This window comes from Malus sylvestris, chromosome 3 (assembly GCF_916048215.2).
Source record: "Malus sylvestris chromosome 3, drMalSylv7.2, whole genome shotgun sequence".
Classification (NCBI taxonomy): domain Eukaryota; kingdom Viridiplantae; phylum Streptophyta; class Magnoliopsida; order Rosales; family Rosaceae; genus Malus; species Malus sylvestris.
Window position 1 is genome coordinate 32,706,491 of NC_062262.1, and position 19,508 is coordinate 32,725,998.

Below are 19,508 nucleotides of genomic sequence, written 5' to 3' on the forward strand. Positions count from 1 at the left end.
TTACAAAACTTAGTGGCCATCTAACATATTTGACACAACCTTCTTATTCCGATCATGACGTGTAGCATATTATCAATCGAAATGCTAGTTTTATTATCCTGTGTTCTACCTGTACACAAATTCTTTTCTTTTGGTGCTTTTTGGATTCAGAGTAGGCTGTCTTGTGTGTTAAGCACCTTGAGTTATATTATGATCCAGGAGGATCTTAATGAGATGATCAAGCAATTCAAAGTAGGGCTCAAAAGCTTCTTCCTTTGTTTCTGATCTAAAAGTTGTTAGTTTCCTCTCCTACGAACAATGTTTATGCGCACGAAAAAGCACACACGCTTTGTTCCATACTTTGACTCAAAACAATGTAAGCGCAACTTTCAAATCGTTAAGCCTAAAACTTTTATTCAACACCAATAAACGTAATACTTTTTACCATAACCAGAAGTAGAAGGGAATGACCAGTCTGTCGTATTCCGATCAGCAACAGATGAACTTTACTGACTTCTGCAATCTTATCAGCAATCTGCAAGGAAAACAAGCGATGAATAGAAAAGGTCACTAACAGAAAGTAGAGTCGTAAGTTCCAACAGTGAACTGAAACAGAACTACGGAAACTTAGTATGGGAGGTTCTATCGGTCTGGAGAAATCAGCAAATTAACAAGATCAAGCAAAACAGATCAGATAGGGCAGGCAGACAGAGATAAGGACAGTGAATTACATAATGTTCTAATAAGTCCTGCTTCTGACATTGCAAATACTGTTCGTCATCACATGATAACTAGCACTATTTCTAGACAGCCAGCATTACCCCGTTAATCAATATAGTGTATTTATATCACTGCATACCTCTGTTATCAAATGGTAAACATGAGCAGTTAATGCAACCTTCACCAAGAAGGTCAAAACACTAGCCACCGAATCTTGTAACTCAATCTCCTTATTGAGTACTTAATTTACAGATATGAAAATGATACAACTAAGTAATTATTCCTGGAAATGAGCAACAAAAGGATAAATGATTCATGCTTTAAGTACAAGTCATCTAACAGCACTTGGCACATCAACCGCCATAACATTATAAAGTCATTATCGAATCCTAGAGACTTGTTCAAAATAATTCTTGGAGCCACAGAAAAAAAGGAAACAAAAGGGGCAAGGGGACGAGAATTCCATCACTGCTAAATGAAATTTGAGTGATGTCAACACCACTAGATGATTCAAGAAAACTGACTTCTAGTGCAATCAAAATTGCAATCAGAATTTTACCTTTGTTTCATCCAAGCACAAACTATTAAGTTCCTCCTCTTCATAACCTTTCCCCTTTGAAAAATTCCATACAGATTGCTAAGTCTAGTGTCTTTGGAAGCAGAAGCCATTTTATTGTTTAAAAGAAGCATCTGCAAAAGAAACTTATCACATTCGCATACAGTTTCTTCCTCTATTTCTCCTGAAAGTTAATTATCGAGCCTAACAGCTACTTCTCTGTTTCGGGCCACTATTTCCTTTCTTCTAATTAGACCCTACTTCCAATTCCATCGTTTTCAAATACCACAACAAACTTGTAGAAATGGTGACAATCGCCATCCAAGATGGCCAATTTTCAAGCTTGTGTAAACAACCTGTCGACATTGCTGGCAACAGGCTTGGCAAAGAAATCTAAGATGTTGTATCAAACCTCAAACACAATGACATTTTGAAGACTATGACGCTCGCAACCGAAACTTGTACAACTATAAAAACTTAGCTTCTTGATAATTACCAAGGTTTTCATTTCGCAATTAAACATTTTCGCCATTTCCTCAGCATCAAATCTCTTCCACAGCACTAAAGTTTTGATTTCCGTAAGAAACCGATTGCAGTAACGAACAAATGACACATAAATACTCAAAAACATAAAAATAAGCAGACCATCGCAAAACCCATTTCTGAAAGCGAAGAAATTGCAAACAAAAAGGAGAGAAAACAATGGAAACGAAGAGCTTGAGAACTTACCGTTTTGGGAGGCTACCAAGACGCTTTCTTAACGCCATTCAGCATGCCTTTGGAGGCGAGAGCACGGAAAACGATACGGGACATACGGAAGGTCTCGTAGACGGCGCGTGCGCGGCCGGAGAAGATGCAGCGGTTCCTGACGCGCGTGAAGGAGCTGTTCCGGGGCAGCTTGGAGAGCTTGAAGCGGTTCTCCTCGCGCAGATCGCTGGGAAGGGTTGGGTCCTTGCAGAGGGCCTTGTACAGGTTCCGCCTTAGCTCGTATTTCGCCGCCAGCAAGCGGCGGTGGTGGTCTCGGATGTTGGCATTTTCTTCAGACACTGACATCGCTGCTCTTTTGGGTCAAATGGCACATTCTCTGATTTTGGTCGATGTCGGGTCCTAGGGTTTTAAGCTTTGGAGACCTGTCAAACCGGGTCGGATTTTTACAACAGGCTTTTCCGAAACGAATAGTAGAGGCCCAACTAAAACGATTCACACTAAAAGGCGCCATTCAAACTTCAAATTGGTGCCTTTCTCTTCTGTACTTTTAACAATAATCTCCAGTGCTTTCAGTCTCATAGCGTTCCATCGTTATCATCTAAAAGATGGGAGATTAATTTGCTTCAGACCTACTTGTTTCATGTTAAAATTAAAAAAAAAAAACTTACAAATTAGAGTGTGTGTATATATAGGAAATCTTTAGGGGAAGGGATCCATTTTTTTCTATAAAAATGGGAATTAGTTGTAGGATCTACACTACATCGAATTTTAACGATCCGAACTGTCTATTTTTCAAGTTGCAACTCATAGATCATCTTTACAAAATATTAGCTAAATCTAAAATGTTTAAGATGTTTAATTGGGTTCAAAGAAATTAACGAATACTTTGTTATATAAGAAATAATGAAATTTTATCTTAATAATTGAATAGGCAAATGATTTCGGATTGAATTGAATTTTTGCACAGATGATCTATGAATCGAGACTTACAAAATAGATGGTTCGGACCGTTGAAGTTCGACGTGGAGTGGGTCCCACACAAAATCCCCATTTTTTGAAAAAAAAAAGGGAATCTATTTGCATAAAGGGCCTATATATATAGGAAAAGGATCATCGCGGTATCCTAGGAATCCCGTGATCGTGACCATTTATCGTATATCGTGCGGTCAGTTTTCATTAGATACTATTTATATTTAATTTTAAATTTTAAATTTTGAAATTATTTATGACTAATCCTTTTCCATATATATACACTAGAGATGAGCACACACTTTGTCAAAAGATACAAAATTACTATTTTGCCCTTCTCATGTCAACATTGTGTATTCAAAAGTGAGAGTAAAATTGGAAAAAAGGGGCAAAAAGTTGACAAGCCCTCTTCTCTTACCATAGTAGATTACAACTTTAAGGTGACTTAGCGCATCAAAAGTTGGTTTAGTGCTTCCAAAGACTTACAAAACTTCTTATTGTGCTCGAGTTTGCCAATTCAGATTTTGACTTGGTAAAACCATTGCCCCAAACAGGCAACACTGAAGTGGTCTCTTGCCCAGCAAAGTAAAACAGCTTTCACTCTTCAATCACATCTTCAATACTCATTCCAATGTTTTTGTTGTCCCCATGCTCCTCAATTTCCTTCAAGTTGGACTCCAAAACTATACCCAATCAGTCATCTTTACGTACCTTCACCTCACTTGATCATCTTCTCTCTTCTATCTATAACACCCATGAGTAAACCTTTTATATCTCAATTAACTTCCTTCAAACTCTTGTTCATTTTGGTTGGTAGAAACCTGCACAAAAAAAGCACTACTTCAATTTTTTTGGAAGACGTCAAGAAGATTAAGTGTTTTCACCGATTATTGTGACATTTGTAACCTAGTCTGTTATAAAGGAGAAATTTTGGTGTCCGTGTGACTCCAGACACAATAAAACTCACATACGCCACTGCCCCTAACATTGAGGCCCACCACTCTCCATGTCATGACCTCACCCCTCTCTCGCACTACTTTTATGACTCATTACCTCCGAGTTCTGGATGGAAGAATTTCTCGTTATAGAGATAGTAAGATGTAAATTTTGTAATGTTTTTTTTCCAATGAAAGACGATTCAAATTTTACCCCATCCTAGAAATTATCAGCACATATTGTGCATAAAAAGCATATTAAGTACTAGCCATACTTTCAACTTCTCCAAATGGAATGCAGAGTTGATAATCTTTCTGTTAATTAGGACTTGGATTAGTTACTAGCCTATTTTGATATGCGGTTCGGATCGTTGATGGGAATGTTAAAAATAAGTGGCATACCATAAGAGTTCACAATTTGATGGGGAAATGGGATGACATGTGGCGCAATATCATGGCAGCAAGAGAGTTTGATGGGTTTGGATTGTGCTTGTTGAGCTCTCCTTGGTGTCTCCAATTCAGCACCCTCCATGCCCATGTAATTACTATGCACACCAGGACAACACTTGGGTGCAACACAACTAGCCATTGATGCTTCCAGTACTACTTTTTGTGTTAGCTTTTTGAGAGAACATTAGACAAGGGTTCAACTTGGAAACTTGTTTGGGAGGTGGAAATTGGTCTAGGTTTTATTTAGTGTTAAGTCACTAAATTAGTGTGAATACTAATTACGTAGCCCCTTATCCAAGTCCATATATACAATGTATTTATTACAAATCATTGAGTTGAAAATGACAATTATGTCCGGATAATGCTTAACTACTTAAAAATGAGTAAAAATCCATGCTCAAAATTCTTCGTGTCGGATTCACAATACTTCATGTTTATAATCAGAACTGTTCATATTAAAGAAAACTACCAAGCTCTACCAATTTTATTGAAATTGAGCCACAATTTGTGGGCAAAGACAATTACAAGCATCAGAACATTTACATTTCCAGCTAAAATGATTCTTAATTAAGTAATTGAAAAAGCAATGAAAATATAAGCTGAACACTAAATCACACAAAAGAAAGAAGGTGAATTCTTTTTATAAGAAATTGATTGGAATTTATTTGCCCATAGTTTCTACTTACATATTTTCTCTGGTAGATACATGGATATAGTACAGTTCTACATTCATCTGGAAAATCGCATACGGCTCTGATTACAACAAGACAATAAGCATGGAGAAAGTAAACTACGAAATAAGAACACATCGTACAAAATGCAGGCACCAAGATCAGCACAGCAGTAAGAAGGTGCCCGACTCTGATGAACAAAACAATCTCTTTTAACTTTGGGGTTCCGAAGCCGGGCTTTGACATTGTTCAAGAATAATGTTACAGTTGTTCATGGTGCGTGCATCAAGGAGACCGTGATTCCACAATTTGATCATAAATAATCTCCAACACCTGCCAAAGTGATTTGTCATTTGAGATTCGCGAAATATAATCAATAGCAAAGCATGATAATACTAGTTGTCTTCCGGATCGTTTTTGCTGGATAGGGGGAGGATGATGCAAAGACAAAATCACTTTATACAGATGTGTTAAATCAGATCATACGATTCACCTGTTCATACTTCATAGCAGAAGGTAAAGTCCTTGAACTTCAGGGCAAAGAACGAAAAAGGTTTAATATTATACCAGGTCCACATCTGAACGCCACTGTAAATATAATCCTTAATTTTGCGTTTGAATGAGGGACTTTTAAGTTCATGGAACTCAGGCTTAATTTGTTAGAAATGCATTACAAAAATTAGATAAGAGGGGGTTGTTAATGACTATATGCAACAAATTCGAGGGAACTAACAATCAAACGAGTGCGATTAATACCATATCAGAGCAGGGGATTTGACAAGATCATGCTCGTGCAATCTCGAAAATGCCTCACATGCCCAAGGAATATGACCGTCAGCCAATACCCTGCCATAATTGCACAAAATAATTCACATAAAGAATCAAGAGAAAACTAAGGGCCTATTTGGTATTCTATTTGAAATTTTTTATCATTTCTCAAAATATTTCTTAAGAACATTTCTTGATAACAATTTTTTTTAAGACTAAAAAACTTGATTGGTTTGCGATTTAAATTTTTTAAATCTTATGACTTAAACTAGACAAAGAGATCTAAAAAGAGGGGGTCGCAGGAGAGGGAGAAAGAGGAGAGAGGCGGACAAAAAGTAAGAGATGATTGAAGAAAAGAGAAAGAAGAGAAAGGGTCGGACGAGATAGAGAGGAAGAGGAGTGAGAGAAAGAACTGAGAGAATGAAGAGAGCAGATTGGAGGGAAGACGAAAAAGGTAAAAACAAAACGAGGAGAGAGAAAGAAGAAAAGAGAGAGATAGATTTGGAGTGGGAGGGAAGGAGGGAGAGAAAAGAAAGAAGTGAGTTTGAGTTTATATACTCTAAAAACTCACTTTTTATGTTTTTAGAGAATAGCCTATATTTTTAAGTTAAAGTCTTGAGTTTAGTTTTTGAAAATAGTTCTACCATACAAGTTTTTAAGGTCTAAAACTTGAAAATTGTTTTTGAGTTTAAAAAGTTAGATTCAAGTAGAGTACCAAACAGGCCCTAATGTTTATCCACACAAGAAAATGAAGTTGTCCGTTTTTCTCTTGACCTGGTGCTTGTCCATCATTGAGCATTATTCATGCAAATGAAGAGCCCTACCAGACGTGCCATGATATCAACGGTTGTAATTAAAAAAATTGAGTGTAGAGAAATTACTGTTGCTTCCTCACGAAGGAGTTCCACATATGCATCATTTGCTTCTCATCTTTAGTCACATCAACAAAATCATCAAGCATCTACAATAGAGTAAAATACCACTTATTCATTTGCTAGATGCCAAGTCAATGTAAAGTGCTGCTAACATATTCCCAAATAAGCTTCCAAATGTTCAACGCAGATCCATGTGCACAGGAATGCAAAGAAAATAAAACAAAGTCTAGATGGCAAGAAAATATTTTCCTCGATGACTCAATCAGCCATCAATAAAGGTCTTGTCTGACTGAAAGTCAGTTGTCTAAGAAACATATGGTATTCGCAAGAGAGAGGTTCAGTTTTATACCCTTCGGTCTTCAAGATCAGCAACATCATCATCAACCTCATCCTCACTATTCTGATCTGACAAAACTTGTTCCAACATCATCGGCTTCAAGCATAAAAATAATAATTAGGAATTCAGTGCCGCATATTCTAAGTAGTGTCATTTAAATATATGAGCCAAAAAGAAACTAAACTATTGACACCTGTTGGCCTTTGGAGCTAGCAACTGAGCAAGCGGCTGATAAAGCAACTGTTGCTAGCAGCCCTCAATGATTATACTAATATAGAGTCATACCATAGCAGTTACAGACTTATGATACAAGTGCAAGAATAATTTACTGTGACAGAACACGTGCTAAAGAAAAGAAAAAATATTATGGTGGGTCAGGCCAAAAAATCAGATTGCTCTCTCGTTCATACACCAAGGAAAGAAAAATTGGCAAATTCACAAAGGCTTCCATATATGACACTTCAGAGTATATGATAACTGAAAAATTCACAAAGCTTAATCAGCGTTCGGTGATGCATTCATCACATAAGTTATTCTCACCTGGGCCCTATGTGAGTGAAAGAACTTTCTCTTCCGCAGGAGGGCACAGCTGAAAATATAGAGAAAACTTCTAGATAAAAACCATATTCATATGTGGCCACATGCAAGACTAATAATCGACATGCAAAAGCAAAATACCACAGTATAAAGAACACATTTTAAAATAATTGAAAATTAACTTTAATGGAAAGTATTACACTGCTGATACATTGGCAAGTGAAAACACAGCCTGTCCACACATGATCAGTTTTGAGGGTGTGCGTCTGTGCGTGCATGCATGCATGTGTGTTTGTGTGTGCATGTGTGTGTGTGTAGATTGACAAGTTAACATCAGAGCAGCTTGGGAGCAACGGTTAGCATCCATCTATTAAGGTTCAAATTCACATGCATGCACAGGCTCAACAGAGCTATTCATCCATTCAGGTTGTTTTATCAAGTTTTGCTGAACCAATCCTTTTGGTTTCAGGAAAATAGGAACTGAACCGAACCAAATAACCAGTTCAGGTCACTTTAAGTCAGTTGCTTCATATGGTTCAGGTTGAGGAAGTTGTTGGACAGCGCTACCAGAATTTTGTTAGTTTTATTAAGAATGAGTAGCCATGCATCCAAGCAACATATGATGGATCTAAGCACACGCGAAGCCATAGATTGGTAGCTGAAGGCCAGGTAAAACCTCATACATTTGGCTTTGATGAGAATCATATACACCCATAAGTAATTACACTGCAGTATTTCATGAGAGAGAGAGAGAGAGAGAGATACTTTCTAGGGTCTGGGCGCTCAACAGATAACTTTCTTGTCTTTGCAAATAGAAGCGTTGGAGGTGCAATATTGTTTCCCGATACTGACTGAACGCAACCAGGATCACCATATGACTGTAGCGTGGAGCTTGAAAACCCTGCAACATTAAAGCTGGATTAAACAAATTTCAGAGACAGCAGCACCAACCGTATCATTCTGCAGATTACTCCTACCTGATATTCTAGCCTTATCACCTCTACTAGAATGAGCATCTGAGCAAAGAAGTTGAGTGTTTGACGACAATATCCGGAAAAGGATTGCATTAAGAAATATTAGTTCAATCTGCCTAAAAGAATAATAACTCCAAAATTCTTTTCAGACATTAGGTAAGGAAAAAAAAATTACAATGCACCTTTAACTCAATATGTTCTTCTCAGCGTAAAAATAGGAAAAGTTAACTATGTGTTACAAACATAGAATAGCTATTTGTGTCACTCCAAAGCAAGTCTAATAGAGACATTGCTCAATTATTCAGGCCTAATTTAAGTGAATTCTCGTAGAAAATAATATTCGACAGATGCTTTGCAGGCACCTGAAGGAGTTACTACATAGGTCTCCAGGAGAACAATGATATTTCATCTGCAGTCCGGAGCTTGAAATTTCATGTTGCAGGACATGTTCAGATTAACTATGTCAGGAACACTTCGGGTTCCTAACAATAATCCAATCAACTAGTCAAGACACACATGAGGATTGGTTGATCCATAATTTTTGGACCATACACTTATTTTGCAAGGAATTAATACTTATTCAAGTCTTCACCATTACTAAGATATATCTTTCCCATATAATTCCAGAGAAAATAATTCTTAGCTAAAAGACAGTTCAAATCTTTGACACAGTTCAAAAAGCCTTATTTATTCCATCTTTTTTTGTCCTTTTTGGTTGTCTAACCTCCATTGACTTTAAAACAACAAACACCCACCCAAAGTATAACATTGCCAAATACATATAAAGGAGAAACAAAGAGAGCTTCAGCACCTTCTACTTTCTCAAATTTTTAATAATAATCGATCATGTAGTCAATTCAGATAGTTTATGTGAACATGAGAAAGAACATGTACCATCGGCCTTGTCCAAAAGCTCACAAAGTCCAGAAGGAAAGTCAGACTCTAAGACGTGAGGATGTACGTGCTTTGCATTTTGATATAGGCTCTTGGGTCTTCTGCGTCTTAGTGGCTTTGAGCTGGGAAATGCATGAGCTTACTCCTTTCAGTTTAAGGCATTCATATATCTCAAATAAAATTACATATGGGCCAATAAAGAAGAGAAAACTTACCAAAAGGAGAATACTTGTTGCTTAGGATCAACACCATCAGCAACAATCTGAAGAGAAAAAATAAGATCTAAATTTCTGCAGCTAGTTATCAAGGTATTTCTGCATTTTTTTTCTTTTGTACCACTACCATCTGTTTTTTAAGAGAATGTATTCTCAAAGTTAACTACAATTCATAAATTGGCATAATAGTCGTTTCATCTGTCATCTTCGGCAGCCAACATCATCTTTACTATTTCAACATGTATATGTCCAAAGAAACTAGAAAAGATTATATCATGATGACATTTGCCCTAATCTAATTCCAAATTAAACATAGGACAACTCATGATTGGGGAAGCAACCTTGTATGGGACTTGCTCAATTCCTCGGGTAACAATATACACACACAATGTAACATTAAATTTTACTGAATGGAATGAAATATGGTTGCTAATACTTAATACAGAACTTGATCGCTGAGAAATGTTATTTTGCTCTATCATCAAATAATAGAAGAACACATACCTCAGATCCCCAATTATTAGTTTTCACAGACACATTTACAGCTTGATACTCTTCGGTTACCTATAAATAATCATCATTTTAGTAGCCATCGGTCTACCATAATTAAATGAACATAATCCCACTAAGGTTCTCACAGAATACTAACCCAAAATTCAAAGTTGAAGAGATCATGTGATGAGAACAAATGATGTCTCAGACCCTACAAAAAAGATTGAATAGATTTTAAGCATCAGTCATAAGTGCACTAGCTATTGGTTCAATTTCAGATTGCTACACTCCTACTTTTCCCATAAGCTTAAGCTATTAGAATCAATTCTATGTGTACCAAGACTTCAACTACGAGAGGGCAGGTACTATTTTTATTTTAATGTGGAATTGAGTGGCACAATTTGAGCACAAGACCTTCTGCTTTGATACCATGAAAATTTGTTATTTTTCCTAAAACCTAAGTTGTTAATATGTGAAGTAATTAGTTATCAATATACAATAAAAAACAGATTTTGGCAGAAAGTTGCACCTTGAAGCTTGCACAACTAACCAAGCAAAATGGACAAGAAAAATCTTCAGTTACTGCAAGATGAACAAAGGATTATTTCACAAACAAGGGAATGTGTATTCATTGGTATACAAAAATATATTAATTGGTTAAAGAATGTGAGGAAGAAGAAAAAACACATTAATTGGAATACAAAAATATTTTTTTTGTCTTTATTGACAAGGAAATGGAAGTATAGAATAAAATTACCAATTTCCATATTTTAACTTTAAGCTGCCAACATGTCCCATAACGAAAATTTGGAAGTTGCCAACAATTATAAGATATCATTAATACCTTCTGTCCGTTGCAATGTATTGTTGTAGTATCTATAATTAAAAATCACATTTCCTGCCCTTAACCTGGACAACACAAGTAACAAATATTTAAGCATATTGCCAAGAGCTCAAATATAGACATATACATACTGATATAAAAATAAAATCCTCATTAAAATCAGCTTAAGATCACACAGATTTTGTACTCTCCATGAATAGCATGACAAATCACCCATTTGCATGCAAGAAAATGAAGTATAAGAAGTTTTGTGGGAGTATATCCAAATTAAGTTCATAGAGTCTGTTCTTATGGAAAAATACCACGAGACTAATGATCAACTATTTCAATTTAGACTAAAAAGGTCGTACCCAGTGCACAAGGCTCCCGCTTTACGCAGGGTCTGGGAGCGGGAGCCTTGTGCACTGGGTACGACCTTTTTAGTCTAAATTGAAATAGTTGATCATTATAAAATACAAGTAGTGACCCAAAAACTAAGTTTTATAAATATGATCAAACAAAAAACAGTATCCGATAACAACAATTTCAGGGAAGCAAAAAGTTAGAAGGAATAACAGAATGACGTGAACAGGCAAATTTACTTGATGAGAGATGAAAATTACCGAATGATATGAGGCAATGATGAAGAAGGAATGTCACTACATATGTAAGTGCTATAAGGAGATTTTTCCCTAGCACCAAATTCCTCTGCAGAAATGGTGACCTGCACTAGCTGAGAAATGACCTTTGAAAGGCCCAAGCAACCAAAAGTAACAGATATTCATCAGCAACGGTTGCCAAGAAGAGAATGTTGAATACACATACATGTATGTTCCGTGCCTAGAGAGAGAGGAGAGATTCAAATTATTGATCTAAGAAGAAAACACTGAAAAAAGAACATACAACAGTTTCTGGATTATGGGGAGTTGCAATCATAAGGCACTTGTCCTCATTTAAACAGCTCAACTGCAATAGGGAAAAGACCAAATCAACTGAAAGTGGAGAAAAGAAGGCCTACAATTATACAGGTCCAATCACGAATAAGAGATTGGAGAAAAACTAAATTATTTTGACAGCTACAATGTCATAAGGTTTACCACATTGTTAACCAGGAGCTCTTAGTCAAGAAAATTACAAATAGTTAATCAATAGTCAGGGAACTGATGCCATACCTTCAAGAAGCAAGAGCGCATGTCAGTCGTTGAAATCATCTCAGCTCTCTGTCCCAAACCAAAATTAGGAGAATTCTCCCAAGAGATATAGAGTAATTCAAGTGGTATCTTGCTCCATAGACAATATCCTCCTGCATTTGCTGTCAAGCAAAATTGACAGTGAATTTAGAACCAGAATAAAAATAGAACTGATTTGAGCAATCAATCTCATAAGAAAGAAGATTAAAGTCGGTGAATTAATTCTCAATATTACAAGGTACAAAGAATGTTTCATCTTTCACTCCACATATCTTGGTGTGAAGAAACATTTATTCACATAGTTTAGACAAGGCATGACATAAAGTGTACTCGTCCTATCTTATTTTTAAAGTGGGTAAAATAAATCAGAAATTCAAAAATTTAGGGAGCTGCAAATGGGTCATATAGTTAAACATCTGGTCTCTGCATATCGTAATGTGCCAGCATCATGTAGAACATAAAGTTTACTAAAGAAATCCAAACTGCAAAATTATGTCAGACCTGTCACAAATTTAAATTTTAATCTGTTAAATAACATAACAAAATTCAAACATGTGATAGAGCTTAGCAAGTAAAGCTTTAACTTACAAGGGAAAGAAGACATATCCACAGGACCCTTGGATAAATTGATTCCACGAAATGGATTTTGTGCTCCCACTACAATGAACTAATATATGAGCCCAAACATTTCGATGACATCCACATAAAAAAGGTTTCCATACCAACAAAATTTCACAAAAAAGTACCAAAGCTGACGAGCAAGATTGCAAGTGAGCCAGATTTAGCCTCCAGTGTTAGCTTATTAATGTCAGGCAGAATAAAATGTGCTTGAAGTTGACTACTCCCATCAACCCCAGTGGAATTGCTTAACATGCAAGCCCGACTGAATCGATATGTAGCAGAATACTTGTTCATACATTCCAAGACAGAACTCTTATCAGATACATGAAAATGAAACCGGAACAAAGCAACACACTGATTAACAATTCGAAAACTAAAAACATACATAGACATACCTCTGGAACCGCAACATCAGGAACTAGTCTGGCCAAAAACACATACAAAGGAAAGAGATTATGGGTTTGTACACCTTCCTTCTCATACATCGAAATGGAAACCGTCATTTGTATCCTAAATTTCAACCAACACCAACCCAGTCAGTAAAAAAAAAATTAGCACACACTTGTATAGACACAAAAGTTCAAATTTTAATTGCTGCCATTACCTCCTTCTGTGCTTGGCCTCTATTTTGTAGCTCAAACATCTTTGAAGAAACGCCGGCTACATTCGAAAAATGCACACAAACCCATTACAAAGTGGCCACCGAAGTATAAATCCTCGATTTCATTGGTCACGTAAATGCAAATAATTTAGCTGAACAATACGAAATAAATTAGTACATTTCTAATAGCGCGGCGTTGGAGAATGTTGTAGAACTCAACAGGCTTGCAATAGACAGAGAGGCTTTCCTCCGCCGCAATTTCTTCCTCCGCCGACATCCGCACCCGCGCCTCCTGCCGGCACATGTTACCGCTGCCGCTGCTGCTCCTCGCGTACCTGCAACCAAAGATTCAATTTTTCTAGGCGAAAGTCGCAGCAACAGAGGAGTGAGAGAGAACCCACATGAGGAAACGAGAGCTTACGGAGCCAGGAGGAAGAATTGGAGCTGAAGACGAAGAGATTGGGTGGAGGAGAAGGTTTGGTGTCTGCAATTCTTCTTCTGGCTTTTGGGTTCTTCTCGGTGTTTCCTTCCTCATCGAAAATCGCGATGGACGCTCTCTTCTACCAGACTCCCTCACTCAGTCTCTGCGTTACGCTGCCATTTTTCTCAGCTGGCAACTTCGCCTCTTTCTTCAGACCAAAAATTATATTTATAATCCTTTGCCTTTTGTTTTTTTTTAATTTTTTTTTAAGAAAACTAATGGAAAATGTTTGGAAATTTTGAGTTTTAACGTAAAGATAATAAAAGATAAAATGAATAGTACATGATTGACTTTTTAGTGTAAAAATGTGGTTTTTCGTTAAAGTAAACAGTACATGAAGTTTTTCGTTAAAATTTCTTCTTCTTTTTTTCCAAGGTTTTGTTTTCGCTTAATTTTGAAGAAAGAAGAAAAACGATAATAACAATGGACGTTTTATAAAGCGACGTGTATAAAATAAAAAATATGTAGTAATCATTTCTCGTTTTAGTAATTTAGACAGATGTGTGATTTGCTTGGCTATAAATCTAAGTGTAATTTTTAATCCTTTTATCAATCCAAACCAAATATTCAAGATTTTTACCAAAATATAGATTATGACCAAGAAATTCAAAAGAGAGTGATATGATCTATGAGTTCAGTTGACCAAAACCAAAAAATCTATGAGTTCAGCTACAACGTTTATAGTCTAACTCAACTAATTTTGGGATTTTGAGATTCCTCGAGATTGATTCATGTTTGACTCGGTTGTAGTATTGTTTTTTTTGAATGTATTGGCTTTCCTTCTTCACATTGATGAGGCATCTATTAGGAATGTGCATTTATCATGAGACTTGTCATGTTATAAGTTTATTTGTGTTTGCTTAAATAATTTTTAATTTTTCATCAAAGTTCAAGCTGGTTTCAGAAATGAGCTAAACCAAGCTAAGGTTCAAGCTTAATCCATAAACGAGCCAATTTCGGCTTTAGTTCAAGCTTGAAACTGAACAAGCTTTGACCGGCAGTGTAAATAGTCATATTCTGCAAGACTTGGCCATTCTCTAGCAAATACTTGGGTACTTCAATCTGATCATCTGGATTTCCCCTGAATGCCCTCATGGAGATAGCTTTGATGTGCGACGTCAAACAAATAGGAACAAACTCTGGTGGATTCCATGGAAGATCTGAGTCCGCATAATCTCGGTTTACTTGAAGCTTAATCATCAAGCTTTTGTCAATTTTGGAGGGGCGGCGATACTCATACTCATTTTGCAAGACAAGGGAATGTAGAGCAGGTGATCTCTTGAGCAACTCTATTAGCATTTCCCACCCCTAACAACAGCTGTGAAGAACCAGCGTCAAATCCATTTTCTCAAAATATCAAACGCAGGCACAGGCACCTTCATCATCTCTAGCTATCATGCCAATAATGATGAATCTTGGCTTCGAGTAGGGATTATTTACTCTCCAAGATATAACTTGACAAAAGCTGCTCACACGATATCAACTTTTCAAATATTTGGTGCATTTATAAAAAAAAATTGTCTACATCTTGAAGTGCTCAGACTTATGCTTAACCCCTTCAGTTTAGGCAAAAAACTGTCTGAAAGACTTAACGTCAATGGTCAAATCTTCAAGTACAGGGCATTGAGATAAAAGTTTTTCCATTGAGTGAGTCTGAGGGTAATGAAATGTGATGTAGGAATACTGGCAACAAAATCTGTCATCAGCTTCATAACCATTAGTGTTTTGCACATGAAAAGGCTTTTAGGCAATTCAAATTGCTCGTAATTATCAGATGATTGAACCCGAAGATCATGTTCCTCAGCATTACGCCTAATAGCAGTGCGGATCGAAGCATCAACATGAGAAAAGTCATCCACATAGTTATTAAAAAGACGGAAGTTTTGAATGTTGATGAGTCATGAAAGAAGAGCACACGATCAACAAACTCCGAAAGTCAGCAGAGGAGGAGAAATCTCGATCGCTGAAGTCTAGATTGGGAAAAGAGACAATATGTTCTTCCATCTTGTAGACAATACGCTGGTACTCACAACATGTTTTGCTGAAGGGAAAAAAGTATGTGACAAGGAACTGCATCTGGTAGTTCGCTGATCCAATTTTTCGAACTTGCTTGACTGTCAGACTTCGGACCCATTTGTAACCTGATGCATTTTGGGAAATATTGTCATGTTGCAGCACGCTTTTTAACTTGGTAATTCACTGTCAAGAAGCTTTTGTATAAAAAACTTCACATAGAAAAGGCTTTTCATTTTTTGGTCAATCTTTATGCTCTATTTTTGCTAATCAGAAATTGATGCAGAAAAAAAAATATAAAATCAGAAATTTCCTTTGTTTTTGAGTTATAATAGCTGTACAATGAATGATAAAAACAAGTAAATTTAAAATGTCTTGGCATATGTTTTGTTTAGGGACCATTTGATAACCATTTGGTATTCAGTTTTCATATATTGCAACATCAAAATCTCATTGTCACATCCCAGTCTCGAGTCCACCGTAACACGATATTATCCGCTTTGGGTGCCGGTCACGCTCTCACAGTTTTGTTTTTAGGAACTCACACGAGAACTTCCTAGAGGATCATCCATCCTAGGATTGCTCTCGCTCAAACTCGCTTAACTTCGGAGTTCCGATGGAACCCGAAGCCAGTGAATTCCCAAAATATCTCATGCTATATAGAGGTGGGCATGTACATATAAGGCACATTCCCTCCTCTTCGTTGTTCGATATGGGATGTTATACTCATAATTTCAATCATAGTAAAGTCAGAAAGTTTTACCATCTACAGAAACAAACAAGGGGAAAGACTTGAATTTCTAACCCTATTTACCAAACAGATAGTAAGAGGGTTTAGTAACAAATAGTTCGACCGAAGACTTAAGCATTGTTCATCCACGAAGCAGGATAACTAGATAAAGATACGAATTCATTATCGTTCCCTTTTGAAAATTTGTTTAGGCTATTGCCTCATTTGGTAGGCCGGATAATTAAAGGATGGGAGATTTTTTGACGTTAATTGGACTTCGGAATGGGATAAGATCTATCTGGCTCAATTGACAAGAACTAAAAAAAAAGACCAAGTAAACAGGTGAAACACAAAACGAAAACGATACTCAATTAACTGTTTGCCTAGCAGGTAGGTCTCAGACTAAAAAAATAGGCACAATAGTGTCAATTGTTTGTCAAAGGGGTGCTCGCTTGAGCAAATCAAAAGAAAATGAAGGAACAGAATTAACAGGGGTAAAATGCGGAGTGCTCGCCTAACAGATATATTATGCCAAACCAGCTTCAATTTTCTCCAATTATCAAACGCAGGCAGAAAACAAGAGTGTTTGAAAGTTGATATAAGAAAATACACCACGGAAATAAAACTGCCAATGATTCTTTTACAACTTTTAAAATGAAATCTTTTGGAACCCTAGAATATGATACCAAGCCTAAAATTGCATTTCAACTTCACACGTCTTCGAGCCCCTTTGAAACAGCAAAAATTCCTCGAACAACGCCTTCTTCTGTTCATCCGAAGTCACCTCTGTAGAAATGGTCATCTTATTCAGCACTTCGCCGTTCTTTAACAAATACTTTACCAATTGCACCTCATACCGCGTTCCCTTGTATCTGTTCACAGTGATAGTCTTGAGGTGCGACGACAGAGAGATAGGCACAATCTCTGGTGGATAAAATTCATGCTCAAAGTCTTCTTCATTGCATTCTGAACATTTCACAAACTCTTTATAACAATCAACGAACGCGCCAGAAATCAGGCTGCCTGCTGGAATAGGAGTACTATAGCTGTAACTGCGTTGTACTTTGTGTTCAAAGACGAGATGTTCTAGATTAGGTGATCTTTGGAGTAACTTTGTTAGGAATCGCCAGTAATCACAGTCAAAAAGAACCAGCTTCAATTGGTTCAAATTGTCAAAAGCAGGCAAATCACCCTATATGGAAATAAGTTCAAGCAATGATCACAGATAAATTCATACAAAAACTGACCATTTAGTTAGCATAATTCAATGTAGTGTAAAGAAACAAGTTAAAGAGATACTTACCTCCAAATTATGTGCTGAAAGAGACAGGTATTTGACATTGCAGATATCTTTAAAAATCGCAATTGCACGATCATGTTGTTCTGCATATTGGTGAATATCTTCCACATCTGCAGACTCTCCACTAGGCTGTTCTTCGTATGGGAGATCAATGTTTGCTTTCACTACGGAATTTTCATTGATCGATAAAGAGAAGTTTGACAAGCCATATAGCCTGACGTCAAGGGACTCAAGTTTGGGAGAATTAGTACAAAGCTTGAAATCCTCATCAAAATTTTCAGTTTCTATACTTAACACTAACGTCTTCAGTGCTGGTGCAGAGATGTGAATATCTAGACTTTCAACATCATAGTCATCCAGAAATCCACCTATAACCAAGTCTTCCAGTACAGGGAAGTAAGACAAAACCTTTTCCACCGAGTCAACATCAGGATGATGAATATCAACATTGAGGAACTTGAGATTTGGGAAACACTTTGATGTAGGAGGACGGGCAATAAAATGAAACTGCAGCTTCAAAACTTTTAGTGTTTCGCACATGAAAATGTTTTGAGGCAATTCGAAATTCTGGTCTGGTTCTGAGTGATGAACACAAAGATCAAGTTCAACAACCTTCCGTTCTATTGCAGCGTGAATCCAACGATCAACAGGCGGGTGTTCGAAGTAGTCGTCGTCACAATGAAGATGGAACTTTTGGATCCGTGATAAGTCATGAGAGTCAAGTACTTGATTCACAAATGCCGTAAAATCATTAACCTCAGGGTAATCATCGTCACAAAAGTATAGATTGGGAACTGAAGTCCATATGTTCTTCCATCTCTTAGACAACACGGTGGTCCTCACCGCATAATTAGTTGGAAGAAACGAAAGTATATGACAGAGAACTTCACTTGGTAATGCGCTTATCCTATCACTCACTCGCTCTTGATTCTTTGGCATCGAACCCATTCGTACCTTCCAGTAAAAATTTATAAAAAAAGATAAGCCAAACTTTTACAATCTAAGGGAGAAGTAAATAAGCCAAATTTTTGGCATATCATACTTCGATATTTCATATCAAGAATTTTACAAATGAATGGCAATAACTTTGCATTTAACCACAATGTCCTCAAATGATAATTAATTGCCTTCCGTGATATCTATTTACTATTTCTTAATGGAAAAAAAAGAAATAGATCCAAGAAAGGAAGAATGCAATATTGGAACATTTCTTGAGGAACTAAATTCATTGAGAAAACAAAAACAACAAAATAAAGATTTAATATTTTTGTTGAGATAACCAACAGAAAGAATAAGACTAAAATCCCTCTATTGTTTTCGGCAGTTTTCTTGGTATCCAAACAAATGGTAATGTTAAGGAAGTAAACATGTTATTAGGAGAAAATCTGAATTATGAGAGTGGAGCACAAAACAAAACATATTTTTCAAAATTCATTTGATACAAAAATAAGTAATGAGTAATGAGTTTTTTTTTTTTTTTTTTTTTTTCATATAGTATTGGGAGCTCATTTTTCAATCTAGTTTTAGCTTCTCATACACCTCTTTTTACTTCAAGTCCTCATATTAAGTACATCAGAAGAAAACAACAGACATGATTAAACAAGAGTGTGTACGATGAGAAAAAGAATTTGTGCTTATCATTTCTCATGGTTATTTCGGTCAGTTTGAG

The 19,508-nt window shown here is 36.5% G+C and overlaps 3 protein-coding genes across 6 annotated transcripts; all 3 read right to left on the reverse strand.

Moving 5' to 3' along the window:
• Nucleotides 1–366: 366 nt before the first annotated feature.
• Nucleotides 367–2,359, reverse strand: LOC126616767 (ribosomal protein S14, mitochondrial-like). The gene is made up of 2 exons (XM_050284880.1): nt 1,985–2,359; nt 367–514 (listed from the first exon to the last, which is right to left on the reverse strand). Exon 1 carries the CDS (start codon nt 2,306–2,308, stop codon nt 1,997–1,999), a length of 312 nt encoding a protein of 103 aa, XP_050140837.1. The 5' UTR covers nt 2,309–2,359; the 3' UTR covers nt 367–514; nt 1,985–1,996.
• Nucleotides 2,360–4,942: 2,583 nt separating this feature from the next.
• On the reverse strand, nt 4,943–13,956 carry LOC126616759 (polycomb group protein EMBRYONIC FLOWER 2-like). 4 transcript variants are annotated; one of them, XM_050284863.1, is made up of 22 exons: nt 13,737–13,955; nt 13,494–13,650; nt 13,319–13,374; nt 13,110–13,224; nt 12,840–12,999; nt 12,682–12,750; nt 12,076–12,215; nt 11,807–11,869; nt 11,527–11,648; nt 10,925–10,989; nt 10,610–10,662; nt 10,238–10,291; nt 10,093–10,152; nt 9,589–9,635; nt 9,374–9,495; nt 8,483–8,521; nt 8,271–8,406; nt 7,509–7,557; nt 6,981–7,064; nt 6,638–6,717; nt 5,745–5,834; nt 4,943–5,321 (listed from the first exon to the last, which is right to left on the reverse strand). In XM_050284863.1, exons 2-22 carry the CDS (start codon nt 13,617–13,619, stop codon nt 5,201–5,203), a joined length of 1,851 nt encoding a protein of 616 aa, XP_050140820.1. In that variant the 5' UTR covers nt 13,620–13,650; nt 13,737–13,955; the 3' UTR covers nt 4,943–5,200. The 4 variants fall into 4 exon arrangements, with proteins under 4 accessions (XP_050140820.1, XP_050140822.1, XP_050140823.1 ...); XM_050284864.1 differs by lacking the exon at nt 4,943–5,321 and adding an exon at nt 5,331–5,638 and having other exon boundaries at nt 13,737–13,956; XM_050284865.1 differs by lacking the exon at nt 8,483–8,521.
• A 3,227-nt stretch (nt 13,957–17,183) lies between these two features.
• On the reverse strand, nt 17,184–18,787 carry LOC126617190 (putative F-box/FBD/LRR-repeat protein At5g22670). Its single transcript, XM_050285224.1, has 3 exons — nt 17,843–18,787; nt 17,603–17,731; nt 17,184–17,521 (listed from the first exon to the last, which is right to left on the reverse strand). The coding sequence occupies exons 1-3, from the start codon at nt 18,785–18,787 to the stop codon at nt 17,231–17,233; spliced, it is 1,365 nt and encodes a 454-aa protein (XP_050141181.1). The 3' UTR covers nt 17,184–17,230.
• Between the last annotated feature and the right edge of the window lie 721 nt (nt 18,788–19,508).

Excerpts from the sequence above, each read along its gene's own strand:
- LOC126616759 (XM_050284863.1), bottom strand. The coding sequence starts at position 13,619 with ATGTGCCGGCAGGAGGCGCGGGTGCGGATGTCGGCGGAGGAAGAAATT. Across the intron at positions 11,649-11,806 it reads CCCATAATCCAGAAACTGTT|GTCATTTCTCAGCTAGTGCA; the intron begins GTATGTTCTTTT and ends GGCCTTTCAAAG. Across the intron at positions 5,835-6,637 it reads TCCTTCGTGAGGAAGCAACA|GGTATTGGCTGACGGTCATA; the intron begins GTAATTTCTCTA and ends CAATTATGGCAG.
- LOC126617190 (XM_050285224.1), bottom strand. The coding sequence starts at position 18,787 with ATGGGTTCGATGCCAAAGAATCAAGAGCGAGTGAGTGATAGGATAAGC. Across the intron at positions 17,732-17,842 it reads TTTCAGCACATAATTTGGAG|GGTGATTTGCCTGCTTTTGA; the intron begins GTAAGTATCTCT and ends ATTTCCATATAG. Across the intron at positions 17,522-17,602 it reads ATCTCGTCTTTGAACACAAA|TTTGTGAAATGTTCAGAATG; the intron begins GTACAACGCAGT and ends TGTTATAAAGAG.
- LOC126616767 (XM_050284880.1), bottom strand. The coding sequence starts at position 2,308 with ATGTCAGTGTCTGAAGAAAATGCCAACATCCGAGACCACCACCGCCGC.